This window comes from Apis cerana, linkage group LG12, assembly GCF_029169275.1.
Source record: "Apis cerana isolate GH-2021 linkage group LG12, AcerK_1.0, whole genome shotgun sequence".
NCBI lineage: Eukaryota > Metazoa > Arthropoda > Insecta > Hymenoptera > Apidae > Apis > Apis cerana.
This window is the reverse complement of record NC_083863.1, coordinates 7,137,314-7,165,042: the sequence shown is the minus strand read 5'-3', so window position 1 is coordinate 7,165,042 and position 27,729 is coordinate 7,137,314. Positions and strand designations below refer to the sequence as shown.

Sequence of the window (27,729 nt, the reverse complement as noted above, 5' to 3'; positions counted from 1 at the left end):
CGGCCGTAGAACTCGGCCTATCACGAATTCATGAAAGTTTTATGCCTCCAGACCTGCGCCACGGATGATAGTTATTGACCATGAGACGTTTTATAAACGTTGACGATAGCTATTCGCATTCGCCATGTTGTATTCATGTTGGCTTTTAACTACGATCGAGGCAAGGTCGTTCGATATTGAAATTCTTATCCACGATAATGCCGATGTTTCTGCGATTCTTCCTTTTCTCAATCGTACCATTTTTTATCGTTATCGTTATCGAGTCAATTTGAACGTTCCGAATGAAAATTATCGATATCCCTTAATAAATAGCCTATGCCAACTTGTGTTACTTTCCCGAGTTTACTAAAATAGAGTAATTCTTTATCTCCAAGTTAACAGTTCACCGATGAATTCGAAATATTTTCGGTCGCCTAAATCGAATTTTTCGATTTCGATCGATACATCTTATAACGCTCTTAATACAAGTCTCCCTGTTCGTAAATTAAAATCCTGGCACGGGTCAAAGTTTTCAACGGCGAGAAAGGAGAAAATTCCCGAGAACGTCTAAATTATACGAGAAAATTAATTAAACACGGAGAAATTGTATCGCACGATATCGTATTATGTACGACGTTACTTTAATTATCCACGTGCAATAGAGGCATAAATTTATAACTCGGTAATTCGAGCGTTTAAACCTCTCTTCGGTGCGCTAATATTTCTCGAACCGGGCTCTAATAACGAGATACGAGTTTATTCTTGACTTACGATCGCGAAACGCACGCGATACCATACTTCGCTGTATATATAACTTGTTCCATCGAGGCGATAGCCCTCGCGGAGACAAGTCGGCGTAATTTAATTTAACGAACCGCGTAAATCCTCGCGATCGGTCATCGGGAGACACCGCGCACGTCGCATTTCACCAAGATCCAGATAAGAAGGCGGAGGACAGAGGCACGCAGGAGACGGCACGCTTACCACGATGCCGTTTACACACGCGCACACGCAAGTTGCGATGGTCGTCGTCGGGACGCATCGATCGTCTTAATTAATTCGCGGCTGCGGAAACGAAAATCCTCATCCATTCTTTTATCAATGAGCGCCGGATCTCCTCTCCGGGTTCTACCAGCACGAAACGTTTCTCTCTTCCAAATGCTCGCGTGCATCCTCTCGAATCGGTGAATAAATATACTTTGTTCATATATATATATATATACACGCGCTGATGGCTGATTAAATTGCTGCGCGCACTTTCAAGTTTCGTCGAATCGTAAAATTGATTTGATTTGCATCGAATCTAACACTTGGTGTATTTATCGGTCGGTGTACAACGAGCGAGCATAAAAGAGGCGAGTATAAAACGAGTGATGGGGAAATTTAGAAAAAATAGGAGGGAGAAACGAAGGGCAAGGATAGATGAGAACGCGTGGAGGAAGAAGGGGATAGAAAAGAGAAATGTTCGCATGCGCGTGGGTGGCACGGCGCATAATTACGTAAGGGTCTATTAAACGCAATCATTAATGGAAATCTAATGGCCGTGGCTTCGTGCACCGTGGCTGTGCCCACGTGGTCGCGTGATCATTTGTACCCTTGCGTCGAGAGGAATCGAGGCCGATCTTTGATTTATTTGTTGGCGGCCGTTTTGTTGCTCGCCGAGTAAATGCAATGAGCTCGAGAGCGATTATCGTATACTTTAACGCGTTCGAGATCTGCACGAGAGCGATCGATGGAATCTCGATTCGTTTCGGATGCATAACACGTTGACCGACTTGCGTTCTCCACGCGTTACGTACTCGGTATTATATTTGCAAAGATTCGTGGAGGATTTTGTGCGAATTCAAGGTCGATTCAAGGAATCAAGGTAGTTTCAGTATCAGTTCCTCTATACGTGATTTGAATGGGTGGAAGATGTTCGATTAATTGTATTCCGAGCATTGCAAAATAGATATTTTCTTTTTTTAAATAAATTCGAGGAAGAATTAGATTTGGACCCCAATGAGTCGAAAAGTTGAATTTTCGTATATAACGTGTCACGTTAATTGGCCGGAGAGTCCACGTTTCTTAAAATTGTAAATAGAATTCCGCGCAGTTCTCATTCTCCGTCCAATTGGCATAAAATTTACGAGGCCTTTCCGCGAACGCTTATGCACTTTCGCAAACACGTTTCGCAGACAATATGCAATTTCTATCTCCGCTCGAAGACGTGGATATTTCCACAAAACTGGGGAACCGGGTGTTGCGAAATTCACTCACGATCACGCGGATTACAAATCTCTCGCCGTATTATCGTTAAAATCTATAGAATTTATTAAATCGGAACACGCCTATCTTATTTTCTTTCTCACCGGGTCGCTCGATTTGTCGCCTCGTGCAAGTACACGCATTGTTCTCCGTACGTCGTTTGTCGTTTGGTATTGCAGGTCCATCAACGATCGCCGGTCTCTTAGTTACCAGACGTTAATGGAAATTCCGTAAGCAGATTATGCGGATAGGAACGTGGGATTTGCCCTCTTGTTGTCCCTCTTGTTATGAAACCGAATGGCACGGGAACTACCAGTCGAGATGCTAGATACAGCCAATCCTGAAATGCATCTTGCGCCTAAGAAATGCTTGGCGTACGTTCTATTCTTTAAGAATCTTATTCATTTTTTTTTCTCTACTATATTTATTATTCAGGACACTCTAGGAACAACGCGAGAGAAATTAAGAGCGCAAAAAAGTTAAACGAATAGTTTCTTTTTTAAACATAACAGATATTTTAATTTGTAAATTTTTAAGTAAAAATAGTAGTAAACATAGTTTCTTTTTCGAATACTGCTACAGAATTTACTTCCATTCTTATTTCCTTAAGAATTTCATTTCTACTGTATTTATTCTTCAAATCTTCCTTAATTACAAGAGTTCGACGGGATCTCTTTTGTTAAACTCCCTACCCAGGCTCCGAGTTTCGATTGCCTTTCAATTTCCAGTTAACGCGGTGCACGCATGAAAGTCTGCAGTATCTCTGCAGATTTACAGTAATTGAATATTTCATTTATCGCCGATTGAAATACGAGGCTCGACTTGTATCGCTGGACGAGGTGTATAATAATTCCAGCTACCGTCCAGCTAATGGCACCGCACGCTTCTCTCGGGATGACCGGTTCATTTTTAAGGGTATATTCAATTAATCCGTAACGATTTTTCTCTCGAGAGAGGGGAGAAGGGGACGGTTTCTATCCAGTTGACTTCTAGCGACAATCAGCGTCATAAAATTGAACGTCGCCATAAAGTTTAGGGGTCTGGGGCGCGGTCTCTGCACCGGTTTCATCATCACGATGCCGACTCCTCGGCAAGCTGGTGGGCGTTCAATCGTTATTCACCACCTCGCCGGGGGTCTGGTTGCCTCGAACAACCGCGAGCAGTGGCTTTTCGAGCTTTATGTCGTGCCGTGCGCCGCCAATCAACAGCGTGATTTTGTTCACGTTATCGATCATGAGCGGAGAATTAATGGGTGTTCGATTTTAATCCGTACGAGATCGAAATCGAAGAAAAATTCGTGGCATTTTTCATACTAGTCTGTATTCAAATATTTCTTTTCTTTTGGACGTTCAAGTTTATTTATGGCCTGGCATATTTCATCTTCTTGCTCGAGATTAACCTTGAGATTTTCCTTTTTATCGTTTAATCGTGGCTAGATATATTCTATATATATATTCTTATTGCTCTTCGTTTGTATAGACTGTTGGCAAAAGTAGATTATATATAATAAAAATATCTATATGTTATTCTCGCCTCTAATTGGAATTACCTTCGATAAGATCATTGAAACAAATATCGAATCATCATCCCCTCGTAATCGATTTGAAAAATATAGTGATTATACTTCTCGACGTCGAATCAATTCCGTCCAATTATAAATACCCGGATCGTATCCATTATTAGGATCCTCAAAGTGGCCATCCCTCAAGATGATTTATCGAAACGCTACGATCGACAGATTTACAACACGCGTGATCCACCAATCCTTTTCTCGAACAAACAAAAACAAGAAAGAAAAATAATAAATAATTTCGTATATAAAAATGTACAAAGAATGGGACAATTTTAGACGATAAAGGATCTAACTTGATAAAGATAATTAACGAATCGAGATTTTTGCACGTGGACTTTAATGCCTCGAATCGAATTCTCGCGGTACACCAAAGTGCAAGAAAGAATGGAGAAAGAGGAGGAAGCGTTTTCGTGGGCGTTCCGTTTGATTACATTCATTAAACGTACGACCGGTGGTACGTTTCGTTTTACTCGGCCTATATCAGTTTCTTCTTCGCCGCGCGTACTCGTTTGCTGCCGATATCGAGCTGCCGTGATCTGGAGCGTGTAGTTGCTCTCGGCCGAAAGGATCGAGAGATCGAACGACCGCGAACAGAGATATAAAGCGAGGGAGCGGAGGAAACGCTCTGGGATACCACTCGTGTGGACGTGAAGAAACAAGAAGCGGAGGGAAGGAACAGGAAGACGAGGAGGAGGGAAAAAAAAGAAGAAAGAAAAAAATTATATACGGCCGGTTAGTAGTGGAAAGGGAGAGAAAGAGAGAAAGAGACGATCGAGATCACGAGAGGAGGAGGACAGTAGAAAATAGCTAGGAAAGGAGGATAACATCTCGTTAGACTAGTCTAGCAAGCTGTGGAGGCCTGGTTCTACCGCTTCTTGCCCTCTAGTGCTCGAGATTGATCATCTACGCATACGCCGCGCTTATCCAACCTCGTTCTCCCATGTTGTTTTAAAGCTCGATGAATAGCTTCGAGCTTTGCCGCATATCGCGTCGTGGAAAATTGTTCGTTTTTTTCGTTAAGGTTATTATGTATTTAACGGTACCGCGAGTTTGATGTTTCGTTTTCTTGTGACGATCCGACGCCTCTTTAGTCCAAGCTTTTCAACTCGTCTTTTCATCTTCTATTTTCTGTTTGCATAATCGTCATATCGACCGGTTATGAGCATGGTTAAACAGTTACAGTTTATCGTAGTTTGGCTTCGGACGGTGAATTTTCATATAATTCCAATTAAAAATGATTAACCCTTTTAGTTTGTAATTATCTGCCTGAAAAGTTTTAGAGAAAAATAGAGTCGAATAGGGTGATTTCATGGTGCAAAGGGTTAAAATCGGATCGATTTCGTATCGTTTAGATTTTAGTATTGCGAGATATTTTCGATTAAAATTTATATTGCATTTAATCCATATATAATCGATTTGGAGGCGTAGGAAAAAAGGAGAGAAAAAGAAGGTATCATTGTACTTACGTAGTGGCCCGGAACTGTGGTCTTGGGTTGATTTATAGGCCGGGAACCGAGAGAACACGAAATGGCGATGTTAAGCGCAGATGCGATGTGGGGAGTCCCAAATTGCTGTTCCTTCTTGCGAGTGCAATCCCTCACCACCCTTGTAACCCACGCAATCCTTTGTCCTGTTGGTATACACTGGCAGAAAAATGCCTCGTTAGGTTCCCCCGTGCAAATGAACGTCATTTGTGCATTAACATTTTATCCTGGTGTACGAAGATGATGGCCATTAGTCATCAAATATATTTTTTTCAAAAACGTTTACCTCTTCAAAATGGTGTATTTTATTTCGACACGTGAAATTCAATTTCATTCAATTCCATTTTATTTATTTAAAAATGTGGATTCTAAGTTATTTGTGTATAATTTAACTTTTATTCGTATTCAGATCATCTTCAGCTATCATCATTTCCGATTTCTCTCCGTTATTTCACTAACAAAAATTATAGAAATCAAGCGTTAAGTATATCCACAGTCTACAGTGAAAAGAATCGACTTATAACGAAACATTTGAACAAAAGAGAAACCCAATTCCACGGATAATTAAACGAACCATCGTTTGTAATAAGTATTTACTTTTACTCCAAAGCAAGATTAAAAAAAGAACGCTTTGTTCTTTTATTAATATCGGATTAAATCGACCGAGTAAAATTTCGTTCAATTTGAAAGATTAAAAAAAAAAAAAAAGAAACAAGGTGAAAAGAATTTCCATCTACGTTGTTTCCTTCCGATCGATTTTACGATGTCACGGCCCATTAAAATCATTTCACATTGATCCCTTGATGACTTTATTTACACCAACCGTCCATGATGTTCCTCGTGGAAATAACGATCTGGAAGACGATTATTAAACGCAGCCGAGGATAATGCTTGATTTGCATCGGACGACGCGCATAACGTGTTGTCCTTACAAAGCAGGTACACACAGCTCTTCATAATCGCCAACCATTGGAATTCACTTTACGACAGTGGCGTCAGCACCGGTTGCTTGAGTTTCTTTATTCACGCGTGAAACAACTTCCGCGTCCATTTAAAAGGAATGTTGCTCGTGCGTGATATACCTGCTTTTTAGCCGCATGAATGAAATCGTCGATCTTGTTCTCTTCGCCCAGCTTCGTTATATATCGCGTAATTCGATTCTTTCATCTTTCTCGCGCGAATTTCTGCACCAAATATTGACTATCTGGTTTTTTTGCACGTGTGTAATTTAAATTTCGAAGGGGTTGAATTTTTATTCGTTTCGTTTCTCAAAAAAAAAAAAAAAAAAGAAAAAAGGATAATGGTAGGGAAGTGATATTATTCTCTTTGCGAGAATAATCGAGGAAATAATATTGCGTTGTCTCACCGCTCGAAATAATGCAGTAGCTAAGTAATAGGTGCACGTAATGTCACACAGGCGTTTGATGTCGATACGGTCCATTCGCGAGCCTATCCGCATAACAATGGCGTGGAAACCGATCTTACGCGTTTTTATCTTTATCTCGTGTTTATTATTATCATTTTCGACTTGAAATTGATAAACACGTCACCGTTATCTTTATCGAGATACATGTGCGTATTGCATCGCTGTTTTTCGCTGTTGTTGAAAGTGTAAGGAAACAAGTTTTAGAAGAATGGTTGTGAATTCCTTGATTCCAACGGCTGCACCGTATCGTGTAGGCGGACAGTGGCTGGATTGCAATTGCGACAAACGTATGCGACATTATCCACGCAACTATTATTCTAGGCAAGCACAATAAATTTTGTGATGGGAATATAGAAAGGATTAAAATTAAAGGACCAAGGAACTTGATAATAAAATGTAAAATATAATAATGGAACTATGTCCTAAAATATTCCAAATTTAGATAAGATCTTACGAAACGTATGGAAATATGTTTGGAAATTAAAAGAATCTTAAAGGAAAAAATTTTTGCAATAATTAACGAATATTACGATTCAAGATTGGGATCTAAATTGAACGAGTTCGAGTTTCAAAACAAGAAGAAGTTCTGAAAATAGACACGGGAATCCTGAAAAGAGATTCAAAGGACAAAATAAACTTCCAAGAGAGGATTTTAGTAATAAAAAAAAAAGAATTTTCAACGTATCTTCAAATAGAATCGAATTCCTAAGATATTTTAGGATTGTAAACGTGTATCAGAAATTTGAATATGATGATTTACGTAAAAATATGACACGATACATGTCAATTATTTAATGATACGTGTAATGCAACGAAACTAAAGACTTTAGATAAGAAAAGATGATTCATGATTGATCGTCAGGTTTATAATCATCCTTTGTATCAAAATTATATACAATTCGCTATATTTCATGCCTCGTGCTGTTCAATTTATCTTGCATCATCACGAAACACGATTTACAAAATATTTTACAAAACCCCCGAATTATTATCTTTCCAGCAAGAATTTTTCAACTTTTATCAAATTATCGTGTAACAAACTAATTTCTACGAGATACTTATCCGACATGGGATATCTGACATTTCGTTCCTTACAAGAAAAAAATCTCAAGATAATTTGCAAGGCACCGCACTTTTCCATCATCATCACCTCTTACGAATCTCGTCTTCGATCTTCGAAACTGCTCGTCCATCGATCGAGAACAAGCGTCAAACAACCGCCCACGAGATCATTTTAACTCGAAGCAATTGGTGCGATCCACACGAGGGCAAGCGTACGACTGGAAAGACCTCTATCATCGAATCCAATTTACCGAACACAACTGGCCGATTACATCGGGACGAGAACACCTCTCGAATCCTCTCATTAGGGTGTCGGGTCACGGGTCGGTTGTCCAGCACGTTGTTGTTCTGGCTTGTTGGCTGTGCCATTATGAGGGATTATTCGGTTTGTGTAAGGTAATAACGCCGTCGGTCAGAATTGGCGAGATAAGACCAGGTAACGAGGCGGAGGAGCTGGCATTCCAAGTCTCGCGATAATCAATTAATCTTTCGCCTCTCATCATTTCGCTCTATCGAGAACGGATCCTAATAAGTTGCATCGATAGGATCCAGAAGCATTTCTGGCTTCTGAGAAATGAGGTTGGCGATGATTCAACGTTTCTTTGATTGAACGAGAATCTAATTATTGCAGTTAGAAATCTAAAAGATTCGAAACACCAATCTGCGGAGAGACTTATTTTAAACCGTTTAACGATATGAAAATTTTACAAAGAAAGAAAATTGAATATGAGATATTACGAGAGATTCGGGTGAAACTTTAGACTAGTTTCGAAGATGAATGTGATTGGTTAAATTTGAAGAAATTTTACATTGATGGTATAAAAATTTACATCAGCTATAAACGGACGCATCGCGTTTAGCCTTTGAACGTTACTGCGACTAAATTAAGAGTGACACGAGAAGGAAATCGGGTACTTCGTGGTGGTCGTAACCGCGGAATAATTCTTAGGTACGAAAGGGGAGCCACTAAAGAGCGAGAAGAGACCAAAGGCCGAGACGTTAAGGCTCGTGACGGTGCGTATATTCGGCGTGTCTCGCTTGAAATGAAACGAAGAGGAGACATGATGTGGCCCACTTAGTGACATGACATAACCGGCAACGTAGTCTCAAGGCGACTGAATGCATCCAGAATTTCAATGAGGCCCTCGGAATTCCTTTGATCTCCGGAAATATAATAGCACGGTCTTCTCCAGTTGCTTCGTTTCGTTCGAAATGTACGAAAACTAAATTATTTGAGAAAGTTAAATAATTTAGCGAAGAGAATTAAATTGTGGATTTACAATATACGCAGAATTATGTAACCTAAAATTCGAATCGAGTAATCTGTTTATTAAAAAATATATTCTTATTGGAGGATTATCCGCATGACGTTGCATTTGACCACATTGTCAAGACGGATTTAAAATTGTTTGGATCTATCTAGCCGAGTTCGAGTCTTGATCAGAGATATAGACACGATTCGATGAGGCAAACATTCTTATTTCTGATTTCTCATTATATAATATTTATTTAAATAGTATAATATAATAAGTTGAAGAATCATGCGCTGATATTTGCTCTTGCTAGACTCTAGAAGGGTTTCGTAGAAACCTTCGTTCGAAGAAAACCGCCTCCCTTAGTAACAGCACCGAACAAGGAATACCACGCAAATGTAAGAAAAAGTTGGCGTTCGAGTAGCAATCATACCGAAGGTTATGTCCTTTTCCTCTGAACAGGAACGAGAATACAAAAAACATGGGGAACATGGCGAGAGATGCTAGTCGAGGTAAACGGATAAAAAGTGTGGTGTTCAAATATAGAAGGGATTCTTTTAAGGGATCCGCTCATTAAATCTTTGACGATTCCTCCGATAAATGGCGTCGAATTTCCACCGTAATTTTATCCGAAACACGATTTTCCAGTATTACGATTAAATATTTCCCCTTTTTCCACCATTGTAGGAGATAGAGAAAAATCCAACGATACTTCAACTTATCATAGGAGGATAAGATCAAGTCCAGGATCGACTGCAATCTATTTGACACCGTGCAATGACTTATAAATGCAAATCGCTCCGTAATAATTTCATTAAAAATAAAAAGACGGACAAAAATCGAATATAATGATACTTGAACATCATTTCAAGATTCCGTAAGAAGATAAGAGAGGGATAAGATCGGTCCAAGGTTAATAAGGACTAAAAACAGGAATTTCCTTTTTCCTCTATTCGCGATTCCTACCGGAGCATGTATTATCGAGTCTCATCACAGAAGTCGAGTGAGCCTCTCGAGTAGATGCGCGATCGGTGCTCGAGGAACAGGTTGCCATCCAGGTTTTTGCAGGTGGCTTATAGCGCAACCACTGTTCTCCCCCTCTCTCTCTCTCTCTGTACCATCCACTTCTCTATCTCTCCTACCCGTTTCTTTCCCCTGGCATTTCTAGGTACCCTCGTATCTAACGATCTCGTCTGGGGCCCTCGCTGCTCTTGAAACTCGGTACAAAATGTTCCACTCGAGATATCGCGAGTCTACGTTGGTTTTATCATGCTATCTTCCCCGGCCATTTCGATTACGTTTCATTAGTATACCTACGAGATGAGCTCTGATACGTAGGTGTAAAGATCAAGGTGTGGAACACCTGTAGCTATGCCTGATTGCAGAGGATTAAAGGATCTTCCCACACGGTGAACATTTCCAAATCTGTCGCGCTCAGATTTCGTTCTATTTTATATTGTCGCGCGAGGATTAAACGAGAAAATGCGCGCGTCATAATCGGATTACGCTTCCTTCTTCCATTGTGCACTTGTGCTTTAGTATGCTCGTTTGATGCTCGGTACGATCGATGCTTGAACTTTCACATTGGAACATTTCCATTCGATAGCCAAGGTGTCTGACGCGTGCACGTAACAAATGATACTCGAGCATTACGTCATTGGTGAGTAAATCGTTGTCGGTCGAATTATTTTAATCTCTTTATATACTTGTATCGAATGATCGTTTCACGATTTACGTTTCACGGAGACAAAATTATTAAAAAAATTATCCTCATTTGTAACAATAATGGAAAGATTTATCGAGATAATTTATGTACGGCTAAGTAGCAATTGAAACAAGGAATTGAAACATTTTTTCTTCTTTACGGAGGAAAATTTATTCTTCGATCTAACCGATCATTAATACGATCAATCGTACAATACATCGTTCTTGGATGACATTATCTTGGATCGATTACAAAATTCGTGTTTCATAATGATTCCATATTTGGCCAGCATCCTTGAATTTTAACAATGTCTAGCCCAGATTTATATCGGCCGATATGAAAATCGAGATTGATCTTGGATGGACGAGCGGCTCGTTTTCGACGTGGACATCTTCGTCCACCGTGCGTAACTGTGTCATCTGATTCACCGAAGCCGGTACGCGGTAAACTTTATTCCGGTCACGTCCACTTATGCGCATATGCCACGCCACCGATCCTTTATTTTCCCCGCATCACTTACGCACGTCCCTTGCGTTGTTCAGATGCGCTTTTCATTATACAACTAATGACGCTGTAAATTCTACGCGTGTAACAATGCTTCGCGACGCGCTTCAAACGCGTTTGATTAATATTTTTGTGGCGAGCTGCCATTGGGTGGCCTGGGTGCTTATTTTTGCGCGATTAGAAAATAATAGGGAAAGGAGAGGGAAGAAAAATTCGAATGGAACAATGGAAGGAATACGAATTGGCGGCGAGATCGTGTGCGCTGATAAAAGTCGTAAATAACGGATTCGGTTCGCCTTCCACTATCTACTATTTTTATTTTTTCAGAACATGGGAAAAAAGGTTGTTTCTCTCGTCACGGCGTTATATTTCGGAAATTGGAGAGGGACGGGAGGAGAGGATAAAATAAGAAATCGATAGAATTGCAAATAAACGAATGAAAACGCTGGCTACTGGTGGTTCTATGGTGGTTAAGCTTACGGCCGGTGAGCCGTAACACTGTACTTATCTGCATTCATGAACTTCTATTTTCAATAGCCTGCTCGAATGCCAGTTGTGCGTACGCATCTTTTAAATTCTAATACCCATAAAGCCACTTACGGAAAATTACAGTGCACCGTGAATAACTTTAATCTGCGTTGCCAGCATTATTCAACGGAAACAATGACCTATCCGGTTCTCGGTTAAACATGTAAATGATACGGTGTGGCTTTATCATTGTTTTCAATATTCCTCGCAAAATGTTAGAAGAAAACGTTTCACCTCCCCCCGAGTTTATCTATTTTATCCACAATAATTTTTAACACTCTTCAAATCATCCTCATCTTCGAATCATTTTTTACATCCACCGATGTTTTGATGCTTACACGCTCGCGATGCACAAGATACGAAGAAATTATTGAGAAAATAGATAAAAACAGATATCTTATTGGACGGAATCAAGTTTGTAGCGCAAGTTATTCGAAGCAAAAAGCGTCGGCCACGCGTGTCTAGGATCCGCTTGGAACGGAGTTGGAAGCCCGAGGTAGGGCTCTGGTTACGAATAAAATCGAGGGGGACTGCTTGGTGGGCCAATTTCGTTCCGCTTTCAACCTTCCATTATCTAATCCGATTCCTGTGTTTCGCTCCCAGCACGTCGTATAACCCGTGCCTCCTCTGTGGTCCGAGAACGATTCTTTTCCCGCTGGCCCGATAATCGCAGGGTGTCTGCGCGCGTGACGGTTTTTACAAGTCTCCTCGGGTACCTCGAAACCACGCGAGGGTGAAATTGAATTTCGACGATCTCCACTGTGCATCTTCCTTTTTATGGATAAACCATGGCGAGAGGATCCCGAGAGCCGTGTTACGGCTGGGATAACAAGCTTGTAACTTTGCTCTCGATAGCAATTTCACCTTTAAGGTGTAGTGCTACGTGACTTTGTTCCCTTGATTTTTCTTCTCGCTTTTAGCCTGCTTTCCCTTTCGACTCGAGACTAAAATTATTACTCTTTCGATTCTTGTAGAAAGAAAGAGAAAAAAGTCGTTTGACTCCATCACTAATATAATATAATAATTTTCAATTTAATGATTGCGATGATTTAGCCGGAACAGCCAGAGTGGATACGTCTCATTTTTGGAAATAATCACTTTCTGTGTACAACTTGTACATAAAACATTTTCTTCTTTTAATTGCACATTAAGAGAGCATCCTATCATTTTCCTTCCTGCGATATACTTTCTAAAATTTCCCTTACACCTTACATGAGCGTAAATTATTAGAATTCCACCACTGCTTTCTAAAATCTTGCTCCCAACTACAAATTATTAGAGGTGGTTGAAAGGGAAAGCCCTCTTAGAAGGCGTCGCTCGATCGGAAGAAGAGTTCGCGTGCGTATTTTTTCTCGCGGCATCCGTGTTCCTCGCCACCACAACGGCGGGGAAACAGAATTCACGCGAGTTCCTCCACGAGACGGTATCGTTGCTCGCTTCTGTTTACGGCAGCGCGGCTATCCCGTCACGGGATCTAGTTGCTGCCGGCCCTCGCTTCGTGCAGGAATCTAGCTTTAATGAGTAAAATTGAGTCCCGAGGGGTCGAGAGCCGCCGTCCCTTTTCTTTTACAATGCCTTGTCCCGAGGCTTAAAAAGCGTAAACCCGAGGGGAAAAAGACGAGCAGAAACGTGTTGCTGCTCCGTCCAACTCGATCCAGTATCCCTTGTTAGCATTGGCTATCGCACTATGACGCGTAACATTGTGCTACATTCATCGCGATATTTCCGATCTCGTAATTTTATTCCACGAAACTTTTAACTTGCAGATCTAAAATTTGCTTTTCAACACTTTTCGATTTTCCTTTCACGATTATTACCATTATATTTTCCCCTGGAAAAAATATTTTCTGTTTGGACAATAGAAAGAATCGAAGACGATTTAAGAAAAAAAAAATTGTAATTTCTCAGCGACGTCAAGTGGGTCCGCTTTTCTGCTCTTATCGGCAGGAAAAGTATCGAAAAGAAGCTTACTTGGCAAGCTTACTTATAGAGCATAATCGGGATAGTGGAAAAAGGTGCGGCATTGGTGGTAGCCTTTATGTACGCGTTAGGTTGTTGCGGTTCGCGGAATTACTTGGACGTGTTGGTGAAGAGAAACAGGAATCTGCGCTTAGGCACGGTCAGCTTGAAGCTTGCGCTCGATGCTCGTTGATTATCGAGCAGCCTCGTTCCACGTTTTGCTCCTTCCCTATTCGCCTACCAGCTTGTCCGATGTTGGAACATGTCTTTGATAGGCGTGGCTTTGAAACTATCGGCTTCGGATGATGGTTGTAACGTTGAATAATGTTAGTTAAGCTTGATTAGGTGTTGACGTCTATCGATGATCGCGGCTTCTCCGTCCATCGTATAAGATGAATCTTTTTGTACTTTGTTGCTTCGAAACAATTTTTGTTCATAAATTTTCGCGATCTTCTTCTTCTTCTTCTTCTTCTTCGGATGAAGAACAAAGTGTAAGGAATGCAATTTGTAAAATTGTAACTTGAAAATAATTCAATTTTCGAAGAAACAAAAGTTTTTCTCTCGTGAAAAATCAATCTATCCAATCAAAGATTTCCTTCCATCTTTGGTCGAACGAGAGTCAGATATGAATACGAGATCTGGCAATTTTAAGTATTCAGGTTTTCGTCAATGTCACTCGGCTTTCTCGCGGATCGCGCAATCATTATTGTTTTTTTTTATCCGCGGCTATTGCGGAGATTTCTCTGTTCAATTTTATTGTTCCTCTCCGACTGTTGCACGGGAAAGTCGGATGATAATTGTAAAACGCTTTCGAGATTCGAGGTATTAATGCCGTGAAGGATGAGCGTAGGCAGAGAAATCCTCACTTCCTGTCGGGAGGTGAAAAAAAAATATCGGGCCCGATGAATTTCCTTCTTGATTAGATTATTCTTATATACTTTACAACCTGCCGCGAGAAAATAAACGGGTCGAGCAACTCTCTCACGGTGCGCAACTCCTACTCGAAGTTCTGACGATATTCCGCACAATGCGCTCGCGAAACGATCGTCGTTGATCGTGAATTAGCTAAAGTTCGAGGGGGAATTTTCTAATTTATTCGTAGATTTACAGATTTGGTTGATGATTGCTGGCGAATACAATAAAATAAAGAGGTACAAAGTTGCTTGGTAAGGAAAAAGCACCTAATTTCTTCGTTGAATATTAAGTAAAATTAGAAAGATTGTTCATTGTTTTCACTTGTAATTATTGTAATTCCATCAAGATTAATTCGCAGGCTGAAGAGATATCGATTTTTATATTTTCCCTTGCAAGTAGATTTGAAATTTCGCAGGTGTGTTAAATATCGTTTCACTTATTTATCCATCGTAAACAGTTTCTCGAAGAAACTTTCCTCCTTTTTCTTCAACAGCTCCCGATCGATCGTTTCATTCCGAGCAAAATTAAATAAAATATCCCCCCAAGCATCTCTCCAACATCGATACAATAATTCCGCATTTTCCTCGCCTCGAGTTAATCGAGAAAATGGCCACTCTCCACTCTCATTGGGCCGGTAATGATTCCATGCCGAGGGAAACATTCAGGTCATTGGAACAACCGCCCACGCGGTTCCACTCGCCCTCGAAAGGAATCGCGCGTGTTTCGATGCTGACCAAGTCTCTCGATCGCGCGTCCAATCCGTTCGAGAGGGACGGATGGAACGCGTGAACTCGTGTCTCGAATCACTTTTACGCTCGACGCTCGTTTCGATGTTCGTTTCTCCCACGCAACACAGCGCAAGCAACGGCGAAAGTAGCGTGCACTTGGCAGAGTCGGTTCTCGCTACAGAGAAAATACACACATGCCTTAATAATACACAACATAATACACAATAATATACCAAATACACGGCGGAGGTCGTCGCCTCTAGGAGGAAAGGGGACGTGTTATGGTTATGGAACGCGATTATTACGCTCGAAACGACGATCGAGGTTCCCTCGCGGTAGAGCGACCGATTCTCTCGGCAGGAGCGGAACGTTTTGCGAGTTTGTGAAGATGAAACACGTGACGAGAAAGAAATATTATAGAAGTAATATGGAGTGGAGAGATCGTAAGTGATATCGCGATTGGAGGAAATAATATTTTTTAATAATATAATTAAATAACGTTTACCAATAAGAGATTGAAACGAATCTTCTGTTTAGTAAAATGAGTTTATGTTAGTGGAGGTTGGTAGTATAAGAAGAAGTTAGTTAAATTTCAAATTTTAATTAAGAGATACTTGTTCAAATTACTTTTCCTATTCTAAGTTCTCTTTACAAACAATTAAATCGAACGTGAAGATTCGATCGTTTTATCTTCCAATTTCGCTATTTAACATTTCAATTCCAATTTTCTGAATTTGTTAATTCTAACAAATATATTTCTTAACAATTATCGTGATTGATGGAAATAATATCTTGGCTTTCATCGAAGGAAATGGAATAAAACTACAATATTTTTCATCGATCTCTCGTGATTGACCTTAGCTTTCATCGAAACACGAAGAAAGAGTTAAGAATTTTTCATCGACCGTGAAGCTGGTTCAATTCACGGCACACGGAGGCGCGTAACATTTTAAAGTGTGTTCCGGCGTGAGACCGACCGTGCTAGTGAAAGTTCTCTGCACTTTATCAACGTCCTTGCCTTCGGAAAATTCTTCCAGAGAGTCATTAATTAGACATTGACGATACTCGTCACGATTTTCAACGCGAGATATTTATATTCCGGTCGATTTTACCGAGGCAAATGTTTTGACGCGTCGATGTTAGAAAGTCTGGCGAGCGAAGACAATTGACTCGCCCAAGGAATCGTATCCGCTAAGCGGATGAAAGGAATGAAAAATCGCGTTTGAGAGAAGATTGAAACGAATATCATAGATACGTAGATTTCTAGATTTCATTCGTAATACGTTTCGAGAAAATGTTTCTCCAAATGTTTTCTCATATTCGTTGGATATACTTCAACTCTACCGAGTCGAAGATAAACTTTCAACGAAACCTGTTCAAGCCCATTCTATCGCTCTCTAATGTAAGCGTTGTAAAAATTCTTTTGTACAATTGTTAAAGAAATTCCAGCGAAATCCCGCGTAAAAATCCCTTCGTATTCCCGACGATACTTTCTACTACGATACCGGCTTAACAATTAAACGTTTCTTAGAACTCTGATGCTCTTCCGACGTATCGTAATGCGATACCACAACAACAAGAAAATTCCATCACACGTGCGATCGACGTCGCAACTTCATCCTTCTTCTCCCTTCCAAGATTCAGAATTTCAAGATTTATCGATGAATAATTTCACGACGAAGTTGGAAAAGTTCATCGAGCATACTTGAAAACATTCCATTTAGCGTCGGTAACCAGACAATATATATAAAATAATTCAAAAATCGATTCAACGATCTACTCGATATCGAAGAATGGACGAAGAAGCAACCAGAAAAAAAGGAGAAGAGAATAAAAAAAGAATAATCTCGTGCCATCGAATTAACCCAGATTCCACCTCTATCCGCGAAAGTCACGGACGTGTTCCAGATTCGTCACGCAATCTCACGTATCCCGTGGCAAGGGTTCCAACCTTGGCGTTCCCATTAACAGAAGCGCGGCGGAGTTTTCGTTTCCGAGGCGGTCCAATATCGTGAAGGGGGCTATTAATATTGTTTCAAAACACTGTGGTGGTCCGACACGTGACTGCGAACTGGTTTCGTTGTCGCCTCGGGCCGAGCGAGGCCCTGACACTGACATTCCTCGAGGCTCTGGTTGTGGGATCGTCCGCGTTGCCCGGAGGCTCCATCGGACCATGACATTGACTTCGAGATGGAAGCCTCGTGAATATGGTAATACAGGCTCTCTCTCTCTCTCTTTCTCCCCCTACGAACCATTCGTTTCCAGAACGAGTGGATGCCACGGCGGAGGGAAATAAAATTCGCTCTCGATCCTTTCTTCGAGTCCTATTCTTTGTGCCCGAGATGAGAATCCTCGCTGCAATATTTTCAAATGTGATAAAAATTTCGTGCTTCCTTTCTTCATTTTCATATTCCCCGAAATTCGTGATTTATTCAAGTCGAGGAAAAAGATACATCGCGCGTGATATATTTCGCGTATAATAAGGTACATCGTTTGGGAACGATGCAAAATGTGGTTCCCCTCCTACTATCGCAGCGCCTACTCCGGCCGGCCACCGGATGTTGTTCTCTTTTCTAACCTGGTGCACGTGACTTAGGCGGCATAAAGTATGTTTTTAAAGGACGGGCGAGCTGTGAACAAGCGGATGGAACAACGGGGATCGTGGCTGGCTGCCTGCCGGCTTGAATTCAGAGGAGAATCTCGTACACGTGGATACGTTTGTTGTTGTAAATATCGTTTCGTGTAATGAAATTTTCCTTTTTCTCATGTTTCTTTTTCATTGTATTTATGTGGCTAGGTGCTAGTGTACGAGACAATTCGTGGAGCGGAGAGATAGAATAATCGCGATTGTAACGGATATATTTTAATCAGATGGATCTATATCTGGATATCTTTTTGCTTGTTACAGGTATGATGAATTTTGAATATAGAAGATTGGATCTGTGGTGCGAAAATCTTGGACGGATACGTAAGTCTTTTACTTGAATTAATTTTTTTTACATTCTCTCAGCTTTTCAATAAAGGTTTTAATTTCTTTCATTAATTTATACTTATACACGCGAGAATCTTTAACGTTTTTATAAAATTCACTCGTAACGCGAATTGTAAGTGTATTAAAGGGTTTTAATTTTTCTTCATTCCTCGATCAGAGGTTTTCTTTAGATAGCTTTCAATAATCGATATTACGATTTCCGAGAAAGTAGCGGAAAAAGACAATTGTATACTACTTTCTTTTCGCGAGAATGCCAGTTAGGAAAACTCGTCATTAGAAAAATGACAAAGTTTTTTACTTTCGTACGTACGAAAGTGATCGATACTTTCGCATGTATCGTCCCACGTACAACGTGATTCGTCATTATTTTCACTCTGACAATATCTCGCGCGAAAAATCAACAATCATCGCATTTTATCATATTGCATTAAACATAAAGGATTATTATTGGATGACAAATGATCAAACTCTTGTTTCGTGTCGAAGCATCTCCCCGCTCGTAATCCCGAATAATTTGTAACGCCATAACTATCGCCAAGCATTATGCAAATCATCGTGCTCGTTGCGCACAACGATGAGCATCGAGGTGTTGCATCACTCGAGGAAAGTGGTTAAGGATGTTCGAGCACGAAATTTCGTTCTGAGCCACGGATCTAAAAATTTAAAATCTATCGCTATTCTCTTTCTCCTCTTCTTTCCTTTTATTAAACGATCCACGTAATTTCCTTCGAATCGTTCCCTCTCACGCATCACAAGGATTTAACAACTCGTCATATCTAAACTCTCCATCCTATCCACCTCCAGAAAGCCGACCATTAACTTTCAATCCCCTTGAAATTTACACCGAACCGCGCGACGTCTCAATCTTCCCCCATAAATCGGACGAAAAGCGGTAAACGTCAAGCAACGCGTGCAAAGTTTTTCGCTTTCCCTTTTCCGTCCTCCCCTCCCTCTCTCTCCCTCTCTCTCTCCGCATCTTCCGTCATTTCATTCACGTTGTGCACGCGACGAGATCGCCGCGTACTACAGCGTGCATTACAAGCTCGGCCGATCTTTGACCCGGGAACGATGTCGGTCGATGTCGTACGCGCGGCGGATATAGCGTTACGCTCGCTATAATTCGAGCACGAGCGCGGCCACGAGCGGAGGAGACGCGCAAACGGACGAGCGGACGGCGGACGTGCTACATGGGAGCTCGTTACCGCGAAGAAAGAGGCGAGGGCCGCGTTTCTCTTCGTTCGAGGGCCGTCCAGAGGTAAGGAACTGCCACGCTCCCTGCCTACCTGATCCCACGGCCAGATTTATTGGCGCGCCGAGAACTAATGGTAACGATATTCCTTCGGGACGGCAGCGCGAAACTTCCTCTCGTTCGATGAAAGTACGCGCGGGGAAGTCGAGAAGGTGTTTGGGATTTTTTATAAGGAGGGGAAGGGGAAAGATTTAGAATTTTCGAGCAAGGAAATTATTGTGTCGGTCGGAGAAGCTGTTTAGAATTTTTGAAAGGAGGGGAAGATTTAGAGTTTTCGAAGGGAGGAGGATTCTACTTGTGTTTCATTGCCTTCTTGGTTTGGTTAGTAATGAGATTATTGTATGAGAACGGGTGTTTAGAATTTTTAGAAGAATTTAGAATTTTATAAGGAGGGGGAAGATTTAGAATTTTCGAGCAAGGAAATTATTGTGTCGGTCGGAGAAGGTGTTTAGAATTTTTGAAAGGAGGGGAAGATTTAGAGTTTTCGAAGGGAGGAGGATTCTACTTGTGTTTCATTGCCTTCTTGGTTTGGTTAGTAATGAGATTATTGTATGAGAACGGGTGTTTAGAATTTTTAAAAGGAGGGGAAGATTTAGAGTTTTATAAGGAGGGGGAAGATTTAGAATTTTTAGAGCAAGGAAAATTATTGTGTCGGTCGGAGAAGATGTTTAGAATTTTTGAAAGAAGGGGAAGATTTAGAGTTTTCGAAGGGAGGAGGATTCTACTTGTGTTTCATTGCCTTCTAGCTTTGGTTAGTAATGAGATTATTGTATGAGAACGGGTGTTTAGAATTTTTAGAAGAATTTAGAGTTTTATAAGGAGGAGGAAGATTTAGAATTTTTAGAGCAAGGAAAATTATTGTGTCGGTCGGAGAAGATGTTTAGAATTTTTAAAAGGAGGGGAAGATTTAGAGTTTTCGAAGGGAGGAGGATTTTACTTGTGTTTCATTGCCTTCTTGGTTTGGTTAGTAATGAGATTATTGTATGAGAACGGGTGTTTAGAATTTTTAGAAGAATTTAGAGTTTTATAAGGAGGAGGAAGATTTAGAATTTTCGAGCAAGGAAATTATTGTGTCGGTCGGAGAAGGTGTTTAGAATTTTTAAAAGAAGGGGAAGATTTAGAATTTTCGAAGGGAGGAGGATTCTACTTGTGTTTCATTGCCTTCTTGGTTTGGTTAGTAATGAGATTATTGTATGAGAACGGGTGTTTAGAATTTTTAAAAGGAGGGGAAGATTTAGAGTTTTATAAGGAGGGGGAAGATTTAGAATTTTCGAGCAAGGAAATTATTGTGTCGGTCGGAGAAGGTGTTTAGAATTTTTAAAAGAAGGGGAAGATTTAGAGTTTTCGAAGGGAGGAGGATTCTACTTGTGTTTCATTGCCTTCTAGCTTTGGTTAGTAATGAGATTATTGTATGAGAACGGGTGTTTAGAATTTTTAGAAGAATTTAGAGTTTTATAAGGAGGAGGAAGATTTAGAATTTTTAGAGCAAGGAAAATTATTGTGTCGGTCGGAGAAGATGTTTAGAATTTTTAAAAGGAGGGGAAGATTTAGAGTTTTCGAAGGGAGGAGGATTTTACTTGTGTTTCATTGCCTTCTTGGTTTGGTTAGTAATGAGATTATTGTATGAGAACGGGTGTTTAGAATTTTTAGGAGGGGAAGAATTTAGAGAAGAATTTTTCGAAGAGTAAGGAAGAGTGATTTTTCTTTTAATTTTGATTATTAATAAGAAATGTTAGATTTTTGGTTGTAAGAATTTCTATTTTATTATACATCTTATGCAAGTTTGTAATAATAAATCTCGTGAGTATGTAGAGCGTAATAGAGATTATACATTTTTTTTTGTCAATGGAATATCAAAGTTTGGAGGAGATTCTCCTCTTGCTATTTTCTCGTATATTATACAAGAACTATTAGAGAGTCTGTCGACGCGGCTGTGGATATTGAAGTCAGAGAAAGCTGGGATCGACGAGTTTGATGGATGAGGATGAAGTCATGATAGTCGAGAGTTAATCGAAGGTGTGTGAGTTGATTCGGAGGAGGAGTTGGTAAAACTGGTTGAAAGAGGTTTTTGAATTTGTTGACAGGATTGAATGGTTGGTGAAAGATGCGTTTATAGGAAATAATAGAGGAGATGCGATGGTATTGATGTTGATTAGATGGTAGATTAGATGATTACTTTGTCTTTGCTATTCTCTTGTTGTAAAGGTTAGAAGGTGCCTGAGATTTGATTAAACGAAGGTAGTAGTTTCGCGAAACGTAGAAAATTATTTGATATTTTTATGGCTGGATATCTCCTCGTTCCTCAAAAGAAATAAGAAAATTGTTGGCACAAATTTGAACAACGAATGTTTCGATGATCGTTATTATGCGGTCGGTCGATGATTCGAGAAAAGTTTTCGTTAATTCTCAAAAGAAATAAATCAAAATTTAAAAATCGCGTAAGTAAAAGCGCGCGAATGTAAGATACATAGGAAAAATGATGTTACATCATTCACCTTGCCCTTAACATCGAGAACACCACGAGCAAGAATTTTATTTTACTCCATTCAAAGGTTACGTGGACTCGAGAAAAACCTGTTCCTGCCCGAACTTTTACTAGAACTGGTTGTAGATAATTAAGAATAACGATCTTACGCAAGCCTGGAACTGTTACAAAATTCATTCTATTAAATATCATTCGACTTATTCCTCGCGTAACAACACTTCTTATAACTTATTCGCGAATTCAAATTCTTCAAATCCACATTTTTCACCGATCCTTGCATCGAGAAATCGTAAAGAGAATACCGATATACCGATAAATTCTATTGAAACGAATAAGCGAGAATTCCAGCCGACCGGAATCGTAAATAAAATCGGAAACCGATTGTGCTCAATAAAGTTAATTCCTCTGCAGCCTGTTCGTTGAAAATTTATCGACGCTTGGAAGGGCCACTAACATCCTCGATATTTCTCTCGCACGCTAAAGGTTCTGGAAAAGCCCTTCCGAGTTTCGACCTTTCCCTCTCTCTCTCTCTCTCTGTAGAAAGGTGGAAAAGAGAGGAGAGAGTTTCGTTGCACGATCGCTAGCTGTGGATAATTAAGGATAATGGAGGTGCCCGAGGGAAGACGGGAATGGATGAGGTATTTTCGAGTGATGGAATATTATGAATAGTACGCGTTGCTTGATACCGCGGAGATATCGCTCGAAAGGGAATTGGTTTTAATTTTTTTCCGTGGAAATTTCTTTTTCCGTGTGTGTGTGTTGAATAATACATTGTTATTATACGCGTTAAAGCAACGCGTTCGAAGATCTATCGTTGGGAAACTTCTCGTCTCGATTTTCCTCGCGATAATAATTTATTCATCTACGCCAATTTTAAATGCGCATACGCGTATTTTACCGCGCCAATCGTGGAATTGATCCGATCGAACGAAACGTGTTATCATTGCGTTGGATAATCATTGTGATTTAACGTATGCGGATAAAAGAAAGGGAATCGTGATACTGCATAGGTGTCGACACTTGTTCTCACGATTTTTCCCTTTTTTTATCAAGCAATCGAGATACGAATATGGAGAATTTTCGTACGAAAATGGAATGGAAAGTGTCTCGACAAGAAAATTTTTGTTAATAAACACACGATCACAAATTCATCTCATAGAACGACGCTATACTATAATAATCTCCCGCGGAGAATGTTGGCAATTCGCATTGGCCAGCGCGAGATAAATCTGTCAGTGAACGGATTCGCTCGTTCGATCATACTCGGAGTCACGGATTACGCTTAAGGTTTTTGCTAAGACTGGCCGCTAAAACTCGCGACAGGTAATACAGTTGTTTCCCTTCACGAATTCGTTCCGCTCGCACATTCCACTGTTTTATTTATGCGTTCCAGCAACGCAATTATTCGATAGCGAGCACGCGAAATCCGGCTGTCATAGATAATTTATGGATCAAAGCGTGCAACGATGTATCAACCGCGAGATCTTCTTTATTAAATTGCGATCGAAGAAAAGAATACATTGGAAAACAAGTCGTGGTGATATTTTTTAACGGAAGTATAATATAGAAATCGCTTGGATCTCAAAGGAAGATCATTCTCCGTTAATTGAAATAATTATAACGTTTCCTAATTAAGAAATTCAAATGTTGCACGAACATTTGAGAGTCGAGGAGCAGAGATGTTAAAAATGATTTTATTTAGCCAACTCGAGCGATTCATCGCGGCTTCACTCGTTAAAACTTCCGATGACCTCCCCGGATTGAAATCGGTCCCCGGATGGGAACAGGAAGTGGCACCCATATCCGGCGAGAGCTGCTTTCATCGTCCTCCATAATGCAGCCGAAAGCGCGGTTTGTGCGCCTGTAATCCATTGTGTTCGCGTCCCCGTTTCGAGAAACGTGTGTGTGTGTGCGCGTATGCTCTTTCCTGCGACTCGACGTTACGAGTTTGCCTTGCTCGATCGCGATAAAGGCGAAGAAGGCGAAAAATTTCGCTCGTCAAAGAGAGGTTGTTACTTTATTTCGAAGCGAACGAAATCGTATTCCCTGTACCGTGACGCGTGCGAATAATTATTCTTTTTCGCCCGTTTCCACCAAGGTCAACGTCGATTCACGCGTGCCCGCCTTTCTTTTTATTCCATCTTTTCGCACGATTTACACGTGCACGCTTGTTTACCACGTTTCTCTTTCCTTTTTCTCTGCGTGCGTGCGTGTGTGCGTGTGTCTAATTTTATATAAACTCGACGATTGAATAACGTTACGTGTTTTTAATTTTCTTTTATAAGAATTGATGTGATTCATTATTAAGAATTATTTGAGATGATAAACAAGTAGAGAAAAATAATGAGAAATGCAGTAGTATTTTAGAAATAGATGAAAGTTTCATTAGGATCTTTTTAGATTTCTTTGAGATGAGAATTAGTACTCTATTTCTGGAATTTAATTAAATTTCTTTCTATTTTTTTTTTTTGCCTTTTTTGCCACCTGGTGATGCGGGTATACGGTTTTACGTTCGGGGAACAATTTGCTTACCCAAATAACCAATCCTCCTCTTCTTCTTCTTCCCTGACGAAACGTATTATCTCGTGCAGCGATCCGTTTGGAAAAAGCGAAAGCAGTGTAACGTGCACGTAAAGTCCACCTCGAGTGAGCGCAACCTATCGATCTACTGATCTAAATTAACTCTCGAGTGGCCATGAATCATCCACGTAGCCCGGATGATTTTCTTCAGTATCATTTTTTCTTTTTTCTTTTTTTTTTTACCTCAACGAAACGTGTAATTTCAGGGAAACGTTTCAGGGAATTCATGTTGATGACCGTCTCGATTCTATCCGAGATTGCACGAAATTTACAATTATTACGATAAAGAAAAAATAGAATAAGAAAATCTGGTGGTTAAATCATAAAGATTTTTTCCGTCACGTACGTTTTATATATATATTCTGTAAAATTTTACAAATTAATTTTCACTATGTCGGTTCTGTGGAAAAGATTGGGAAAAGTTTATTGATCGGGAGGAGAGAATTTCGAGATACGCATCGCCCACTCTCGAATTCTGCCGAGAGCCACTCGCAATCTTTCCCACAGTTAGTAAATGATTTATTTTCGAGGAGCGCACAGGTTACGCACGCGAGGGTCCTCGGCGGTGTTCGTTGGGTATGCGAGTTTCGAGATCGATCGAGAACAGGATCGGGTTGGGAATTCGTTCCGTGAATACTTTACGCGGTTCATGCAGCGAGAATCGATATGGCGGTTAATAAAATACGGTAGCTCGGAGAATTTCATTCAACAACGCGCGTCGAATTCTGATGAATGGAAAGGATCGTGAAGGATGCTATGTTATGTTTTCTGCTAGCTATCTGAAAATATATTTTTAGACGAAGGAAGGCCTACAATCGATTCTTATTAACCGACCACCTTACGATTCTCAATTCTGTCGTGTCGTCTTCGCGTCTTATACACGCTCACCTCCATTATTTTTTTGATGATCTTTAAAGTGACCAGTTCCTTTCTTTATTTATAATTTTCTTTTTACATATTTTCTCTCGAACTTAGGAAATAATGGAGATCGACCAAAAAAACTTCTTCTTCATTCTCTGATTTTCTTCTCTAAAAAGTTCCACGGTTTTCTTAGACTCGTTGTTCAGAGTCTCTCGTGAGGTAGGTTCGCAAGCCCTCTTTCCTATTCCTCTTGTTTCCTCCAACAAACAAGCGACAATACGGTACAAACTCCGTTGCGTCGTCCCTCGGCTTCGTCGTTGTCTCGGTTGGAGTAGAACAGGTCGGCCTGTCGATAAATCATTTCGTGGTCGTTATACTTTGTCCCAACGAGCCAACATCCCCAACCCTTTTCCTCGTGTTTTCTAGAATAGAAGAATGCAAGCAGAGAATCGAGAATATGCATGTATCGTGACTACACGCGGAAGAGCAACAAGACGATATGCTGATTTGATTTATTGACGCGCTCGATGCGCCCTGAATAAGCTCCAGCCTTTTAACTTAAGCTTATTTATCCATTGAATGCGAATTATCTTACTTATAGAAACAAGATTTGTAGATTATCAACGAGGATAATTTTAAAAGATTAAATTTTAGAGATTCGATATTCGACTGAGTGTTGTCATATGTTCAGAGAGGAAGACGAATGAAATTATTCGATAAGAAATCGCAATGATCAACATCGAGTCAAGGATATATTATCGCATCATCCATCTTCGATAAATATGCGTCAAACGAATGCCTGTTAATATCTTCGAAATATTGGAAAAAAGTATATATATTCATCCACGAGTCGTTGAACATCTTTTAGGCCGATCTTGGCACGAACGAAACGTTCATCATTATCGGAAGCAATGACGTTACCTTGGGCTGTTTAACGATCGGATCGAGAAGCATCTCCGTGGAGGGGATCGTTTCATAATAATCGGCGTGATCGATGATCGAGCGCGAGGATCATGTCTTCGACGCGCATCCGCAAGAGTCTCGAATCCTTGGATGGCCGCGCGAACGATCCATCAGCATTGCAAATCGATCAGGCTTAACGCGATTTCCTTGGGAAAAAAAAGGTGACAGGCTTGCCAATTGATCTCATCGCGTTTCGATGATCATCCGAGATATTTATCAACTTTGGCGAAATTAATAAAAATTAATGATAAAAAATTTCTCAGTCGAAGAGGATCATATCTTTCGAACTGACTATATTATAATATACTCGATTGTGGTGGTGAAATCAGTAGAGATGTTATTAGAAAAATTCGATATTTTAAGAGGGAGAAAAAAATCGATCGACTTCAATTATTTTTAATTAATGATGAGACTCGAAGTAAAGTTTAAAAAATGTTCTACCGATAGTCGATTGAGATTTATCCGCAAATATTCCTCATCAATTCCCTGCTAATGTAACAATAATTCATCTGGCGATGGAGCAAAATAAAATAAAAAATTATATTATCTTCGAAGCCTTGGTAATCATGAATACGAATTAGCTATAAAATTCTAAATAGCACACGTAATCGTACTTTAATTATCATCCGGTTGCGGAGAAATCACCTTCGATTATATCATTGGCTTCCAAGGATCTACACCGTTCCCGCAAATCCGATCTTTCGTTTATTCCGGCAACAAGATCCAACGGCGTGTCAGATCCGTGATCCGAGATTCGATCGTGCTTCTTCGAGTCGTGAATCAACGTGAAGGTTGGCACGATTGATAAAAGATAATTAACGATTCGAGAACGTTTCAATCGCAATTGGAATTATCGGCTTCCGGGATGCGCTTAAAGGTATTCATAGCAACGATCCCGTAAACTGGATTTCAAGTTTCGGTTCTCAAGAAGCGAATTTGTTTGTAAAAATTTAATTCGAATTTAAAATTTGTTTTTTTTTTATCGAGTTGATCGAGGAAACGATTTTATTAACATCAGTTGTTTCGTGTCGGAAGAGTTGAAGAGCGAAGTTAGTTTTCTCTTTTGAAAAAGTTAAAAGAAGTATATTGTATCGAACACCGTGGTGGATCGTGTTTCAATGCCATAAACGTAATTCATAGTTGGAACAGGAACAAGATTTACTTTAAATCGAGTTGCGTTTCCACGTATATATACGTCTGCGTAGGTTTATTATAATATATCGGCCCGTTGTGGCG

At 40.2% G+C, this 27,729-nt stretch overlaps 2 protein-coding genes across 5 annotated transcripts in view; one reads left to right on the top strand and one right to left on the bottom strand.

The window, feature by feature from the left end:
• The window catches only part of LOC108004231 (dynein intermediate chain 2, ciliary), a 31,926-nt gene extending 26,404 nt beyond the window's left edge, over positions 1 to 5,522 (bottom strand). The window contains exon 1 of the mRNA XM_062082813.1: positions 5,266 to 5,522. Coding sequence (XP_061938797.1) covers positions 5,266 to 5,490 — 225 coding nt within the window. The 5' untranslated portion in view covers positions 5,491 to 5,522. The remainder of the gene's footprint in view (positions 1 to 5,265) is intronic.
• The window catches only part of LOC108004235 (platelet binding protein GspB-like), a 166,048-nt gene that overhangs the window by 14,911 nt on the left and 123,408 nt on the right, over positions 1 to 27,729 (top strand). Inside the window, exons 1-2 of one of the 4 annotated variants that reach the window (XM_062082808.1) lie at positions 10,645 to 10,684; positions 18,272 to 18,331. The exons of 1 other annotated variant lie outside the window; for it this stretch is intronic. In XM_062082808.1, the coding sequence (XP_061938792.1) occupies positions 10,660 to 10,684; positions 18,272 to 18,331 (85 nt within the window). In that variant the 5' untranslated portion in view covers positions 10,645 to 10,659. Of the gene's footprint in view, positions 1 to 10,644; positions 10,685 to 15,775; positions 15,807 to 18,271; positions 18,332 to 27,729 lie in introns of those variants that run through there. 2 more of the 4 variants (XM_062082807.1, XM_062082806.1) reach the window with 2 other exon arrangements.